This window comes from Pseudorasbora parva, chromosome 15, assembly GCF_024679245.1.
Source record: "Pseudorasbora parva isolate DD20220531a chromosome 15, ASM2467924v1, whole genome shotgun sequence".
NCBI classification, from domain to species: Eukaryota; Metazoa; Chordata; class Actinopteri; order Cypriniformes; family Gobionidae; genus Pseudorasbora; species Pseudorasbora parva.
The window spans coordinates 3,065,676-3,083,693 of NC_090186.1; the positions used below are offsets into that span (position 1 = coordinate 3,065,676).

An 18,018-nucleotide genomic window follows, 5' to 3' on the forward strand; every position below is an offset into this window, starting at 1 on the left:
TGAGGGAGGCGGAGACTTGAATATATAGGGGCGTGTTATTCTAATGACGATCGTTTTCAGCCGCGGCATTTATCAAGGGCAGGTATATAGTACACCTGGATTGCAGAGGTGCGCACAGCTTCATAAATCAGGCAGTGAGATGAGTGTAAGCATAATCTTACGCCAACATATACACCCGTTTCTACGCAAGATTGATAAATGAGGGCCAATATGTATTCAAATATCCAAAAACCACTAGATCAGTGTTTTATATTTTGTTGACTTGTGTATTTACATTATCCCAAATGTTTCCAAGAATGTTTAAATCTAGATAAAATAAGCGCTTATAACCAGGACACGGACCGTGTGTCTCCGATCAATGACATCATGCCCTGTGTGTGGACAGAAACTAATGACTCCAGCTCAACACAGTTAGTTCACACTTGTAGTTAAGTTCATTTGGTCCAGACCAAAAAACAAAAACAAAACATATAGTCCCCGGGGCATATTACAGAAAAATCTTAATTTATAATCCTATCTTATCTGTTTGGTAAGCATGGCAATTTCAGTTAAGACCGAATTTAGGACAAAGGCTATTACAGAAGGACATTTCTTAAATGCTTAATCCTATCTTAACTATGGATGTTTTCTGCCCGAGTCCCGTCGGATTCTTTTCCTAAAAGCTACGCCTTTGTTTCGAATAAGGGAACTCTAGTGGTGAAAATTACATATTGTGCCTTTAATTGAAAGACTGTTCTTTCTCTCACTTAATACATACATTAATAAAATGACATGACATATTAATTTGAGATAACTGATCAATCAATCCAATACATATGCCTTTGCTTTTGTTTTTTGTGTTCCAGACGGTGGCTCCCGAGACTCATGGGCTATCATATAACACCGTGGATCATTGGGAGATCCCACGTTCCTCTATAAAATTCCTGAGGAAATTGGGAGCGGGGCAGTTTGGGGAGGTCTTCGAAGGCCTCTGGAATGACACAACATCTGTAGCTGTCAAAACACTCAAAGCAGGTACACACACAAACAGAGACAAGATGGATACACACACATTTATGGATGATAGACAGGGCCTAAAATGAACACTCACCAAGCGCCAATTTCAAGTAAAAATTGGCGAGTATATAAAAACATGACACAAATAATGAATGAACGTGAAGTTTAAGGCATGACAATATTCAAGAAGACTCAAAAAAGGAGCTCATTTTGTTACTCGTGAGCTGTGTTGAAAGTTTAGTGTGTGCAAACATCTGAAGGGCGCACACAGAAAGCCGCATCTCAGACAGTACGCAAATACCAAATTGAGCTCTTATGCACGTCTTCTTGAGCGGACAAATTCACACAAAATGATGTAAAAAAGTTTTCTGGTTTCGCAGACAAGGTTTACTCCAAGTAGTGCTCGCTGCAGAGCATCTGGAGCTCAAGGGTGGAGCAAAACCTGTTTAATGGGTGGAGAGATGGGGTTATGGGTGTGGTTAGGGCAGTGTTGTACGCGGGACAATATTTGATGGGTGCGGGCGGCAAGATATTGTTGTGTGCGGGTCGCGGGAAAATAAAATTATATGCGGGACTCCCGCAAAGTGGAAATATCTAACAAAATAATATAACTAGAAACAAATAAACCTAACAAAATAAAAACGATTTACAGGCGCGTGGTCGGAAGCTAACTCTCGCGTGGTTCATAGGCGCGGAACAGCCAAGCCTACAAAATGTCTGCACCGCATGACTCAAGGCAATCGCTTAGTGCTACAGATATAAGTACGTTATTAAAGAAAGGAACTTGCAGAACTACTGGTCTATTTTGTTATTGAGGAATAAGGATAAACATATATATATATTTTTTGTTTAATGCTTGAAGGAATTGCTAAAAGCAAGAAAGCAATATACTTTTCCTTTGAACATGAAATAAATCCAGGTTTATTATTATATCATTTATTAGGCTATAACCTATTATAGGTGTATATTTTTTTATTTAGCCTACTTTTCTTTTTTTATTGTATCTCTATGTTCTAAGTTCCTTTGTTCGTGTTAATCCATTTAATTAAACGCAACAAACTTTTTTTTTTATTTTCCATATATATATATATATATATATATATATATATATATATATATATATATATATATATATATATATATATATATATATATATATATATATATATTCAACAAGGGAGCAAGTGAAAAAAATAACAGTAGCAGGCAGAATATGCAATGTATTAAATAAAATACTTATACAATTACCCGCGGGATTTTGTGGGCGGGAGCGGGACAAAATCTTGCGGAGCGGGCAGGGGCGGGACGGAAAAATCTCCAGACCGGTCTTGATTCCATTTTTTGAAGTTCCTGGTCTCGGACTTGGACAAGTGACTCAGGGATTTTATCTTAATACCAGTCAAGAGCACCACTGCTGAGATATCACTAAACTGCGGTGCATTGTCTGATTTAACATCATTAATGTGATTTGATCTAAAGCCGCCTTCACGTGCTGTCGGAAGTTTCCCACTTCCCACTTCAGAAGTCGTGATTACGAGCTTGTTGTGTTCAGGCGCTTTGTTGTCGGAAAGAATGGAGGACGCCAGGTTCATACTTTTGTGCGTCTTTGGAAAATGTTATTTTAACACTTTAACCATTTCAGTCATTTCCCGGTCCCGGATAGAATCACTGGCAAACACAGCAGCACAACACGAAAGCATATCGTTTATAATCACATTCACAATAAAGGCATAATGAAGACAATAAAGGCTGCTTAAAGACTAAAATGGCAATAGTTTTCAGCCATACATGATCTTATTGTATACTTTTACCACACTATCGAGATAGTCAGCTTGCTCACTATTCTGGAATCATGGTCAAGTAGATGCGATTTTCGATGTGTTTAAAATGCACAATATGCTTCAAATGTTTATTTATTTTTTGTAAATATGTACTACTTTAATGACAAGACAAGACAGTGAAATTGTTGTGGGAAAAAAAATTATACACCTGCCACAGCAGAAATTCATCTCCCATCTGCCATTTTGAACGGTTATCCCACGCTCATCTCGGGAACTTGGGTATCAAAATTATTTCCGAACTTCCCAGTGGTAAACACGACATCAGAGGTTTTATGTGCAATTTACATCATGTGCAATTTTTACCTCAAAAACTCGTATTTATGATAATTCCGATAGCACATGAAGGCAGCATAAAACTTTGATGTAAGTCTGTGAAACTCGGTCATCATTAGTTATGTGATTAGTGAACATAAGCAGTTGAGAAAGTAAACGCATGCGTGTCAGTATCAGTATATTAGATCCGTGCGTTCACTCTTAAAGTGACAGGCGCCTAATATTCCTGCTGCCGTCTGTGTTGTTAATGCTAACCAAACAGCAAAGGACAAAGAAAAAATAAATCACTCGCTGCTCTTGCTCTTGACGGAGTAACTTTTGTAACTTTAATAAGGCAAAATGTGAAGACTGTGCAGTGTTATTTTACATTTGTTTACTTTATTAAATGTCTGTATCTAAAAACTATGGTTTATTTAATTTGTATGACTGTTTACTTGTCTTTAAATGTTTTACATTTAGATGCGTTCGTTTTAGCTGTGGTTTCAAAATTGGAAAAGAGAATTGTGAATTTTCACTGGTATCTAAAATGTTTCATTACTATTTGTGCCATTTGTGTCAAATAAAAATTCATGACCGAACATTTTCTGAAGTCACCGGCCATTGGCAGATGTACCAAAAAGTTAGTTTTACTCCCTGATGATAGACATAAAACTCCAAACATACATTGCTATAGGCCTTCTGTGTGTGCTTTAGGAACTATGGATCCAAAAGACTTCCTGCGAGAAGCTCAGATGATGAAGAAACTCCGCCATCCCAAACTAATCCAGCTTTATGCTGTCTGCACTTTGGAAGAGCCCATCTATATCGTCACAGAGCTCATGAGCCACGGCAGCCTTCTGGAACATCTGCAAAGTAAGACACTCATTCTTTTACATTACAATACTTCACACTTTATGTGGGGTAACTCTATAGCATATTCTTGTACAGTACATATGAAATACATTTAATTATACACAAGAGAACAATATGAAATACAAAATCAAAAGCAGCCCAAAAGGGAAGGTTGCATCCAATAGGTTTCATAATTAGCTAATGGCACTGTAATTATGATCAACACAATATCTGGTGTTCATTTGCAAGTTGTTCTTTAGACACGTTTTTTGTGACTACTCAATTACGCAATCATTATGATCCACACTGAAATAAAACAGTTTTTACTGCTTGTTCAAATTGCTTAGTTAAAATGAGCTAAAGCAACACAATTGCTATACATTTTGTCCTAACGTAATTTGAGTTCAATTCACTTAAATATACATCAAATTGATGTTTACTTAATCCGCTTGTGTTGAGATTACATGAATGATTTGGGTTTCATTGACTGATATTGGGCGGGTCCCAGCATGCTCAGCACACGGCTAAATCAAGAGAAAGTAAATGTTATTTTAAACATAAAAGTGCAATTTTATGTATTTTCGAGATTTTTAAGACTTGATTGTGTTGAATAGTGTTTAAAGGTGCACTATGCAGCTTTCCGTCCACTGGAGGGCGCCTATTCAAAACAAATGCGTAGTTTGATGACGCAAAGTGTGAGCGCAGCATCTTGGGAGATGTGGTCTTCTCCTCACAGCCGGTGGAAAATAGGACTCGGGCAGAAATCACGTTCATGCATGCGGTTATTAACGTTACTGTAGTCTAAAGCAGAGCAGGAGCGAGTGTTGTGGAGCTGAGCACGGCTGCTGGAGCGATTGTTAAACAAATACCCGCCTCGCGAATACCGGGACTTTTATTATGACGGGACGGGACACATTCACCGGGCGCCTGCACAGATCCGCTCTTCCGGTTATGATTTTGAGGTAATGTAGCTCTGTTTATCATATTCGATACATTTAAGTGTGTTCAAAACGATGTTATGACGTTACTCTGTGCGTTCACTTGTTCACACTGCTAAGAGTAAAGCGCTCCTGCCAAATAAAAGCCGAAACCGAGGCAGATAACGCAGATATGACGCGATTGACAGGCGACTCCCTCAAATGCAATGCTGAAACGTCCCTGTCCTTAGTTAAAATAGCAATTTTCTCACAATTTACAAATAGTTGGAAACTTCTGGGATATTGTAGGTACTCAACTGAACAAAATATATAACACCGGCCTAGTGGTTTTTGGATATTTTACTGCAAAAATACTACATAGTGCACCTTTAATATTCAATTATGTTGGAATTATTAGAATAATTTAAATTACAGTGTGTTACCATTGTGGAGAAGAAGTGGAGCTTTTGCTGAGGCTGTGGACTAATACAACTACACTGTAAAAAAGTTTTGTTGTTTTAACTTAAAAAAGTAAGTAATCTGGTTGCCTTACAATTTTGAGTTTATTGAAATAAAAAATTTGAATTGATACAATGAAGGAAGTTTGTTTAATAAATAGAAACTCAAAATATTATTGTATCTGAACCACATAAAAAATGTGCTATTTGGCATGTTTCACTACGTCATCAGAAATAAAACACACAATTACCCAATATGCTCACAAAATCTTTGAATAATATTTTCATAAAGGTTGTCGAATCTCAAAAATGTTCATTGTATTAACTCAACATTTTAATTTCAATGAACTCAAAATTAAGGCAACCAAGTTACTTATTTTAAAATATTTTTTTACAGTGTAATGTCATTACGGCTTTGCTGAAGCTTTTAATGCTTAGCATTTTAGATGCTAATGCTTGCTATTGCTAGCTAAAAAATGAATGAATATATGAAATTGAATGTCTGAAACATGTCAGGGAGCTATATTAAATCACTTTGATACTACTTAATTTGGTCACTTAAAATGTATTTGTAACACTCGTCTAAGAATTAGCAATAGTTTAATGGATTGCTTACTGTGTAATACAGTTAGGATTTGGACTAGTCAGAAGATTTTAGGGATTGCTAAGGAGGTAGCGGGTTGTACTGAGAAGCAACAGACAAGATTAAATCATAAATAGAAATATAATTGATTTCACGTTAAAAGAAAATATTGAAAGTTAATAAAATAAAAGAAGTTCACATGGACGATAAACAATAAAAACTGACTGAAAGTTCCCTCTGAGTGCACTCGGTTTTTCCTTTAAATATACGCACAGACCGGTCAATTCAGTACATCAAAAAATAATAATCTTTGATCGATTTGTTTGCTCTCGCACCGGCGCACCTCGATTACAGGCGTGCGCGATAATAAAATGGCGTCGTGAACTAATGAAGGTACTACTCTACTCTGTCGGCTCTATTACTCAGATTGCATCGAAGTAATTGAAATTGAAACTTCCTCATACTTTTCGAAGGGTCTTAGTCAAATTTTGGATCAGTATTGGATCGCGTTGATCGATCGCGTCTGCTCTCTTTATCGAGGTCGTCTCTTCTGTCATCGCACGTGCTCATTGACACGCACGGCGCAAAATGACAAAGAGCTCTCATTCGTCAATCACTGAGGATTATTCTAGAACGAATTTGCATGTATTTATTTAATTTTTATTATTTTTAATGATCTCTTATTGACATCTTTTATTAAGGGAATATGATATCATTTGATAGTATATAAATTAAATAATCCCCTTTATTTAACCTGTGTTACATATTCATTCCATGATGTTGAAGTTACATAAACAAATTATGTTTGTTCAACTTAATTGATTGATGTGGGACCGATTAAATCATGTAAATCCAACACACTCTTTTTTTCAGTGTATGCAATGTATTGTTGGCTATTGCCACAAATATACCCATGCGACTTATGACCGGTTTTGTGCTCCAGGGTTACATGTTGTTACCGTCATATTACAACCCCAAATCAGAAAAAGTTGGGACAGTATGGAATGTGCAAATAAAATAAAAAAGAAGTGATTTCTAAAATTACTTTGACTTGTATTTCATTGCAGACAATATGAACACAAAAAATATTTCATGTTTTGTCTGGTCAACTTCATGTCATTTGTAAATATGCATCCTTTCCTGTCATTCAGACCTGCAACACATTTCAAAAAAAGTTGGGACAGTAAAGCATTTACCACTTTGTAATGTTGCCATTCCTTTTCACAACACTTAAAAGACGTTTAGGGACTGAAGACACCAAGTGATGAAGTGTTTCAGGTGTAATTTTGTCCCATTCTTCCTGCAAACAAGTCTTAAGGTGGGCAACAGTACGGGGTCTTCGTTGTCGCATTTTGCGCTTCAAAATGCACCACACATTCTCTATTGGAGACAGGTCGGGACTGCAGGCAGGCCAGTCAAGTACCCGTACCCTCTTCCTCCGCAGCCAGGACTTTGTAATGTGTGCAGAATGTGGTTTTGCATTGTCTTGTTGAAATATGCATGGACGTGCCTGGAAAAGATATCTTCTTGAAGGCAGCATATTATGCTCCAAAATCTCTGTGTACTTTTCAGCATTAATGGCGCCTTCACAGAAGTGCAAGTTACCTTTGCCAAGGGCACTGACACAACCCCATACCATGACAGACCCTGGCTTTTGGACTTGTTGCTGGTAACAGTCTGGATGATCCTTTTCTTCTTTGGTCCGGAGCACACGGCGTCCATTCCTCCCCAAAAAAAACTGAAATACTGATTCATCTGACCACAGTACACATTTCTACTGTGTGATGGTCCATCCCAGATGCCTCCGAGCCCAGAGAAGTCGACGGCGCTTCTGGACACTGTTAACATAAGGCTTCCTTTTGGCACAGTACAGTTTTAACTGGCATTTGTGGATGTAACTACATATTGTGGTACTTGACAAAGGTTTGCCAAAGTAGTCCTGAGCCCATGTGGTGATATCGCTTATAGATGAATGACGATTCTTGATGCAGTGCCGCCTGAGGGATCGGAGATCACGGTTGTTCAGCTTAGGCTTGCGGCCTTGTCCTTTTCGCACTGAAATTCCTCCAGATTCCTTGAATCTTGTAATTATGTTATGCACTGTTGAATGTGAAATATCCAAATCTCTTCCTATCTTTCTTTGAGGAACATTGTTTTTAAACATTTCAATAATTTTCTCACGTATTTGTTGGCAAACTGGCGATCCTCAGCCCATCTTTGCTCCTAAAGGATTAGATCTTTCTTGGATGCTGCTTTTGTACCAAATCATAATTTCAATCACCTGTTGACATCACCTGTTTCAAATCACATCATTATTTAACCCTTTCACCTCATTACTAGCCCTAAATTGCTCCTGTCCCAACCTTTTTTGAAATGTGTTGCAGGTCTGAATGACAGGAAAGGATGCATATTTACAAATGACATGAAGTTGACCAGCCAAAACATGAAATATTTTGTGTTCATATTGTCTGCAATGAAATACAAGTCAAAGTAAATTTAGAAATCACTACTTTCTTTTTTTATTTGCGTTTTCCAAACTGTCCCAACTTTTTCTGATTTGGGGTTGTATTAAAATAATAATCCACTGTAATTGTGATCCATTAAAGCCATTGGAGATTGTTTGCTAAAGCGGTTTTCCATTGGTCAGACTTCCAAATCTCAAACAGCACAATCGGTTGAGTTAATATGGCTTGTTGGGTTGACCGGTGCTCAAACAAACTGAACACATGTTTTGATAGCACAACCGAGCCGCAGTGTTTACACTTGTCTGAGAAACTAACCCATGAGTGGCTTAATTACCCATAAAGCACTGCTTTGATTGCAGACGGGCTCATTTAGAGACAAAGAGAAAGAGGGACAGAGTTCACACAGGCTATGATGCTTCCTTATTGCCATACTTTAAATGTTGACTGTAGTTAGTAGCAGGTATAATACAGTTGTGGTCATATTTACATTCACTTTACATAATCTGCAACATTAACATTTGTTTTAAAGTGCCCCTATTATGTGTGACAAATTAAAATGTTTGCTAAAACAAGGACAAGCTCAAGATGAAATAAGCTAACTGGCTGATTTAAAGTCCAAACTATACTATTATAAGTGTTATTTCAGCCGAAATATTTACTAATATCTTATTTCTGTTTATAGATTCATCTTTGAAACATGACATACACCACATGTTCTGCTATTCATGTCAAAAAATTTAAGCAGTCAAACATTTTATTTTTAATACATTAAATTGTTTTATAAATAATTACGATTAAAACAAATAACTAAATAAGCGATTACATTTTAAATGAACATAAAACACGCAAAAATGAATTAATTAATTTGCTTTATTTCTTATTTATACATTTAATTATTTTTTTATTCATAAATGTTCTTTAAAATATAGAGAAAAGTTTTTATAAAGTTAAGCAAATAAATTAAAATAAATAAATTAATGTTTGAATGGTAAATTTACATATGATAAAAATGTAAAAAGTAAATTAATTAATTAATAATTTAGATTAAAATAAATATATGTGGAAAAGCCTATATAAACAAAATAAATAAATTAGATTTAATAAACCTGCAACAGTTTAGAGAAAAAAACCACATACTGTATATTAAATTAAGTACATAAATAAATAAATTAGATCAAAATAAATAAATAAATTAATAATTAAATGTTAAATTAACATCAAATGTAAAAAAACATTAACTAAATATATTAATTAAAAAATTATATCTATTAAATGAACTTAATTCATTAAATTAACAAAATTTGGATTTAAATACACAAATAAATTATCCAGTAGTGCAGTTCTTATAGTGAGAATAAATGATTTAATAGAAGCTAGTGTTATAAAATATATAAACTTCTTTTGTGTATTATTGGGTGTTTTATAAAAGACCGATGTATTTTCCAGGATGGAGTCCCTCACATGAGGATGTTAATATATGGGGGTCCGTGGCGTGGAAAAGTTTGAAAAGCCCTGACATGAGGAGCATGCAAAACGCTTTCTTTCTTTTTGGCGATCAAATGTTTATTGAAAGGAAAAGAACAAAATACATGACGTATTGAAAGGCTTTTCAAAATCACAACAAAACAGTCAAAAGACAAATGTGTAAATATACATATATAAACATATACACACTTGCTTACACTCGAAAAAATTCTAGGTAAAAAACAACCCAATGTTGGGTCAAATATGGACTAACCCAGCAATTGGGTTGTTTTAACCCAGTGATTGGGTTGTCTTAATGGTGCACTATGCAGCTTTCGTCCACTGGAGGGCGCCTATTCAAAACAAATGCGTAGTTTGATGACGCAAAGTGTGAGCGCAGCATCTTGGGAGATGTGGTCTTCACATCACAGCCGGTGGAAAATAGGACTCGGGCAGAAACACGTTCATGCATGCGGTTATTAACGTTACTGTAGTCTAAAGCAGAGCAGGAGCGAGTGTTGTGGAGCTGAGCACGGCCGCTGGAGCGATTGTTAAACAAATACCCGCCTCGCGAATACCGGGACTTTTATTATGACGGGACGGGACACAGTCGCCGGTCGCCTGCACTGATCCGCTCTTCCGGGTTTTGATTATGAGGTAATGTAGCTCTGTTTATCATATTCGATACATTTAAGTGTGTTCAAAACGATGTTATGACGTTCCTCTGTGCGTTCACTTGTTCACACTGCTAAGAGTAAAGCGCTCCTGCCAAATAAAAGCCGAAACCCAGGGTAACGCAGATATGACGCGATTGACCGGCGACTCCCTCAAATGCAATGCTGAAACGTCCCGGTCCGCAGTTAAAATAGCAATTTTCTCACAATTTACAAATAGTTGGAAACTTCTGGGATATTGGAGGTCCTCAACTGAACAAAATATATAACACCGGCCTAGTGGTTTTTGGATATTTTACTGCAAAAATACTACATAGTGCACCTTTAAGCAAATATTTAACCCAACCGCAGGATTAAAACACAGGGTTCGTACGGTCATGAAAAACCTGGAAAATCATGGAATTTTAAAATAGCAATTTCCAGGCCTAGAAAAGTTTTGGAAAAACAAATAAACCTGAAAGTTTTGGAAAAGTCATGGAAATGCATTTCAAAATATGTATGTAATAGAAGATATGTTTAAGTGATAATATAGGTTAAACAAACTTTGTAAACATACTCGAGACGAGTACGGAGTTCCTTCGGTCCACCCGACTGCTGCATTCGGTCAGAAGTCAGATTTCCTTTTGCAGCGTTGAGCATTACAACCAATCGCACACGTTTCTGTCGAGCATGATGGCCAATCAGAAGCGTTCAGATTAGTCATCGCTGCCTCTGAAATTTACTAATTTATTAATCTTGCTGGTAAGATCATATGAATTTTCTAATGCATAAAAAGCATTAATATAACTCGTAAAGGTTGTAAGATTCCTTTATCCATGTAGTCAGAATAGAAGAAAAAAAACATTTTATGTATCTATTCATTATATTTGTCTAAAAGTCATGGAAATGTATTGGTAAAAATGTGTATGAACCCTGAAAACAACCCAATCGCTGGGTTAGTCCATATTTGACCCAACATTGGGTTAAAACAACCCAGCATTTTTTAGAGTGTAAAATAAAATATACATATATACACATGTATATACACAAATAATTGTATTATTAATAATAAAAAATAAAATTATAAAAGGGGGAAAACTTACATGTAAATGGGAATTACTCAAGTTCAGGAGCTCGAATTAATGTAATAAATGATCATAACCAGGCTTTCAAGACGCAAAAGTGTCCAACTACAGAGTGTCTTTTCATTCGCACCATTAACCCGAGCAGTAGACAGTTCTAGAAAGATCACATCCAGAAATGTAGGACTCCAACATTTTACAGCAAGTGAATGAGGAGGTTTCCATTTCAATGCCATCATTTCTTTAGCAGCTGTGATGCCAGCTGGTAATACTTCATTTATCAGCATTAATTATGTTTATTAAAGGGATACTTCTCCCAAAAATGAGCGTGTGATGTTTATCTGCTGACCCCCTGGGCGTCCAGCATGTAGGTGTGTTTGTTTCTTCAGGAGAACACAAATTAAGATTTTTAATTCAACCGCTGCTGTGTGTCGGTCATATAATCATGTGAATGGGTAACAAGTCTATGGCAAGCAGTGGAGCGAGGGACCGCGAGAACGGGCCGGTGATGAGTGCTAATGACCGGCAGTTGCGCGACACAACTGGTGAGGTCAAGCCGGCGTGATCATAGATGTATAGCATGTAGATCCTCATTCGACCGATCCGAGCAGGCACTAATAAGGTTTCTATATATATATATCTATGATCACGCCGGCTTGACCTCACCAGACAGAAGTAAGGCTCTTGATGAGACTCGTCGGGATATGAGGTAAAATAATAACATAAATACTGTTGTGTTTCTCACAGAAACCGATCGGTGTGTGTCTTCATAAATCAATGTGTCGTCAGGAGCAGCAGGGTTTTTGTGCACGTTGTCTAAGCATGTTTTTTTTGTTTGCATGTTTTGCTCTCATAGACTTGTTACCCATTCACATGATTATATGACCGACACACAGCAGCGGTTGAGTTAAAAATCTTAATTTGTGTTCTACTGAAGAAACAAACACACCTACATGCTGGATGCCCTGGGGGTCAGCAGATAAACATCTAATTTTCATTTTTGGGTGAAGTATCCCTTTAAGCTTTCGGACGCAGTCAATGTCACAGATGTAGAGCCAGGGACAATATAAAGGGGAAAGAACTGACCAATGTATAGAAGAAATGTTATACTTACAATTAAGCAAAAGCTTGAGGTGCCCTCAGATGGTCGGGTAGGGCAATCCATATCCGAGGAGCGGCAGAACAGAAAGCCTGATCTCTTTATCCCTTTAATGATGTTTATTGCATATTCTCGCTCTTCCTCTCATGCAGAAGACCGAGGTGCTTCTCTGCACATGTCTGATCAGATAGAGCTGGGATCGCAGGTGGCTGCTGGCATGGCCTATTTAGAGCTGCAGAACTACATCCACAGAGACCTCGCGGCGCGAAACGTTCTGGTGGGAGATAACAACGTGTGCAAGGTCGCCGACTTTGGCCTGGCTCGAGTTTTTCAGGTGAGAAATATTCTAAGTTTTAATAAAAAGGCTTGACCCTCAGCTGGCCAATAAGGCAGTGGTTCTCAAACAGGGGGTCGCAGCCCAAAGATACCTCACACGATGATGTTTACCAGAGCTTCTTTACATTGGTTGCCTATTCAATTGAGGATATATTGTAAAATTCAGTTTTTTGTTTTTAAGGGTGCTTCCACACCTGCCTCATTTAGTTCGGTTGAATCGTACTAGAGTTCATTTCCCTCTTTGGTGCGGTTCGTTTGGTCAGGCCTGAAAGCAGCAATCGCACTCGGGTGCGCACCAAAAGCGGACCAAACAAACGCTTTCAAACGAACTCTGGAGCGGTTCATTTGTGGTGAGAATGATCCGACCTCGAACAGAACCAACTGCAAAAGTACTGATCATTTTTGGACTGAACCAGCTGCCGTAGTTAGCTGCGCTGACATTATTACCTGATAGATCGTTGGAAATATTTTCGGGAAGATGAGCATGTCAAGAATAATTAATGCATGCCTCCGCTTGAAGTGACGAGCGATGCGCGCTCGCTGTCTGCAGTGCATTATTAGAACGTTGTTTTCATGTCGCATCCGCGCTTCATTATAGAAATGTATTGTTTGCATACTGTGGTAAATACACACAGTGTAGTAGATTATGGCCAGGGACAAAACCAGCCCGCAGTCGTCTCTCCATAGGGTTATTATAGTTTGCTGGCTTTGCCTCTCCTGTTGGAATTTTCCCACACGTAAATTCTGACCAATCGAAAAGCAGTTTAGGAAATACGCCATGGCCAATGAGTGATGTGGATGTTGTCACGTGCCTGCGTTCTGGTTAGTTTCAACTGGTTCGGACCAAAGCAATCAGTGTGGTGTGAAAAGGAACCAAAAAAGCTGAAAAATGCAACAGTGTATAACTGTTTGCCCTTGGTTCGGACCAAATCAACCGAACTAGTGATGTGAAAGCACCCTTAATCACTAAATGGTCTTGCCCCGTCATACCTCTCTGAGCTTCTGCACTCTTATAAACCGGTCCGCTCACTCAGATCAGATGATCAGCTGCTTCTGACTGTGCCTAAAACGAAGCGTAAGCTCAGAGGGACCGTGCCGTCGCTGTGTCTGCCCCTAAACTATCGAATAATCTGCCTTTGCATGTTAAGCAGTCCTCTTCTCTGTCTGCTTTCAAAATCCATCTTTAAACCCATCTTTATTTTTGTGTGGCTTTTGACACTTAGTAAGATGTCGACTTTATTTACTTGAGTTAATTTGTTACTTTGAATGCTTTTATTGTGCGGTCATTAATGTTTTTCTGTACAGCACTTTGGTCAACTGTGGTTGTTGTAAAGTGCTTAACAAATAAAGTTGGTATGGTATGTTACGGACAGCGGAGAAAAGAGAAATTTAGGGTAGATGCAAAGAATAACAAGCAACAAATGCATAGGAATATATTATAAAGTAATATGTTAGTAAATGTGAGTAATGTGGCACACACTGCAAAAACTGCTCTTCTTATTCAGTATTTTTGTCTTGTTTCCAGTCCAAATATCGAAATATTCTTAAATCAAGAGGCATTTACTAGATCAGTAAAATGACACTGATTTGTTCTTGTTTTCTTGATGAAAACGATCAAAATGAGTTTTTGCTTAAAAAAGGCAAAATGATCTGCCAATGGGGTGAGAAAAATAATCTTATTTCTGTTTGGGACGGAAACAAGAAACAAGATTCCAATCAGAAATAAGATTATTTTTCTCACCCATTGGCAGATCATTTTGCCTGTTTTAAGCAAAAACTCATTTTATTTTATTTTTAAGAAAACAAGAAGACATATCTTAAGACATTTATTTTATATAGTAAATGCATCTTGATTTAAGAATTGTTATATTTAGACGAGAAACAATTTTTGCCGTGCAAACGTTTGGCCGGTGTTAATCCTAACTTCTGCTGTTGTTTATTCACGTGCAAAACTGTTCCCTGTTTCAGTTTGTCATTTCCATAAATTTGCATGCTGTTAGGTGCATCCGATTCATTTTCATGCTCGCTTTTGTACGATAAACAAATCCCTAATTGATGTCCGATATGAAATCTGGGTTCTGATGCAAACCAGTTGAGAACCACTGCAATAGGACATGTCCTGATTATATATAAATACTACAAAAGCTGTCCGTTTGTTCTGCGTGTGCTCTTTAGATGGACAATGATGAGGACAGTGGGGAGAACGTTTATGAGGCCAAAGAAGGAACCAAGTTTCCAGTGAAATGGACTGCACTCGAGGCTATCCACGAGAACAAATTCACCATCAAATCTGACGTCTGGTCTTTTGGGATCCTGCTGTATGAAATTGTGACTTTTGGACAGATGCCTTACCCAAGTACGTCTAATTGATGGTCACTATTATTGCACTTTTTGGGGATGTTGATAATTGTGAATAGCACAAATTAGTAGAAATTTCCCTCTGACAGACATGAGTCAGTTCCTTTGAGACAGATTCATCTCTCAAATTTGATCTTTATTTGACTCCTTTGAGTTGGAACTGTTGAGAGAGATTAACACAGGGAAGTGTTATTGGGACATTACTTGTCCTCCCCTAACCAAATTAAAAACACATTTTTTGAGAGCAGCTGCACATATCCCAGTCCATATGCCGTCCCGTACACTCAAAAAAATTACTTGTTGAATTTACTTACAAAATATGTGGTAAGTGTTTGCACACAACTATATTGAGCAATTTTTACAAATAACAGTTTAGTTATATGAACAAAATATTCAAGTAAAGCTGGCACGATCTCTTTGAGTAAATACCTTTTGAATTTATCAGTCACGTAATTTTATATGTGCCGTTTACTTAATTAGTTTATGTTACATTTATAAAAGCATATTTTTAAAAATAACGCTTTTAAAAGATGATGTTAGCGGGTCAACAAAAAATCAGATATAGTCACCCAATCAGAATAGACCTGCCGTGTAATGCGGATGTTTTTGAGAAGTATTGTTACATGCTACAGTAGGGTTGTCACGATACCAAAATTATGACTTCGACACGATACCAGACTAAAATACCTTGATATGATACTAAATCGATATCACGGTAAAAAAACAAACAAAAAAACAGATAATGTAACTATTACAACAGAAGTTATTAATCATTGTTTTATTTTTTTAACTATAAATTCACTTGTCCAGCAGTTCCTGTGCTGGTTTTGTCCATTCCCTCCTCTTATTGCTATAATAACGGCCAGTGAACATCCTCACAGAGATCATCATTATTAATCATCTTATCATTCACTAACCTTTCACTTCTCAACAGGTCGGGATGACCAAAATCTTATTTTGTGATATGAGTAATTAAATATATTTTTTAAATGTAATCTTATAATTATAACATACAGATTTTTAACTGTATCTGTTTTTAAAAATAAGCAAAAAATGCAAATTACAAACAATATGACAAAAACAGTGCTTCATTTTTCAGCTTCATTAGGTCTATTTAACGGTAGCAAGTCAAGAAAGAAATTCAATAATCAAATATAAAACTGCTTACTTAGTCTTCACTCTATAATGTACACTGATTCTTAATAAATATATTTTAGTTATTTAGCCAAGCATGTGGTGGTTTTCTATTTTTCTTTGGTGTTTGATTAACATTAATCACACAGAATAGTAGGTCTTTAAAAGTACCGGTGCTAATAAAAGTCCATATCGTACCGTTTGTAATAGCATGGTATCGCGATACTTTTCTAGTACCGGTATATCGTGCAACACTATGCTACAGTCACATTTGACCTTGTCAAAGCATTGAAGAGTTTTAACGTCGATTTTCTCTCCATCTCCAGCCATGACAAACTTTCAGGTGGTGCAGCAGTTGCCCAAAGGCTACAGGATGCCATGCCCTCCGAGCTGCCCAAAATTCTTGTATGAAATTATGTGCGAATGCTGGAAGGAGAACCCCGCAGACAGGCCTACTTTTGAAACTCTGCAGTGGAAACTCGAGGACGGCTATGATGTGGACGTCAGCTCTTATGACGATGCAAGCCGCTACTAAAAGTCACCAAAAGACAAAGCCTGAGATGCCATTGAAGTACAAAATGAACAAACTACATTTATGCACTCACTGTACACATATAACACACTTAATGTACTTATCACTGAGTGTTTTTACAAACGGCAGTAGTTAAAGGGTTAGTTCACCCAAAAATTAACTCCTCACCCTAAAGTCGTTCCACACCCGTAAGACCGCCGTTCATCTTCACACACAGTTTAAGATATTTTATATTCAGTCCGAGAGCGTATGCAAGTGTATGCACACTATACTGTCCATGTCCAGAAAGGGAATAAAAACATCATCACAGTAGTCCATATGAGACATCAGTGGGTTAATTAGAGTCTCTTGAAGCATCCAAAATACATTTGGGTCCAAAAATAACAAAAACTACGACTTTATTCAGCATTGTCTTCTCTTCCGGGTTAGTGTTCAATCCTCAAATAAAGATTCAAACGGTTATGAATCAGCGTATTGATTCATGATTCGGATCGCCAATGTCTCGTGATTTCAGCAGTTTGACACGCGATCCGAATCATTAGTCAATCAGTCTAATTAACCCACTGATGTCTCAAATGGACTACTTTGATGATGTTTTTATTCCCTTTCTGGACATTAGGGCGAGGAGTTAATGACAAATTTCCTTTTTGGGTGAACTAACCCTTTAAAGCTGATTCGTGTATCTATTTAGACAAACTTGGGTAACCGGTTGATTGGTTGATTTCCCTTGAAACTGCTCTGTTGGTTTGCACACAAAGATCAATACTGTGAGTCTGTTCTGTCGACCAGTTACAAACTGGAGTAGGAGTGTGTTGTTTAAATAATCATAATTTATGCATTTTTTTTAATGCTATTGAAACAATTTTGCACAATTAACAACACAATTCAGCTTTAAATCTAATGTGTACTCTGAGCCTTCTGATAGTGAATTTTTGTTTGTTTTTTTGAGCATGTGTTCTTCCATTTAGTCTACGTAGGCATATCTGTATTAGCGTA

General features: G+C 37.2%; 1 protein-coding gene across 1 annotated transcript in view; it reads left to right on the forward strand.

The window, feature by feature from the left end:
* The window catches only part of frk (fyn-related Src family tyrosine kinase), a 37,844-nt gene extending 20,810 nt beyond the window's left edge, over positions 1-17,034 (forward strand). The window contains exons 5-9 of the mRNA XM_067416720.1: positions 846-1,014; positions 3,804-3,962; positions 12,815-12,996; positions 15,174-15,354; positions 16,817-17,034. Of these exons, the coding sequence (XP_067272821.1) occupies positions 846-1,014; positions 3,804-3,962; positions 12,815-12,996; positions 15,174-15,354; positions 16,817-17,025 (900 nt within the window). The 3' untranslated portion in view covers positions 17,026-17,034. The remainder of the gene's footprint in view (positions 1-845; positions 1,015-3,803; positions 3,963-12,814; positions 12,997-15,173; positions 15,355-16,816) is intronic.
* The last annotated feature ends 984 nt before the right edge of the window (positions 17,035-18,018 follow it).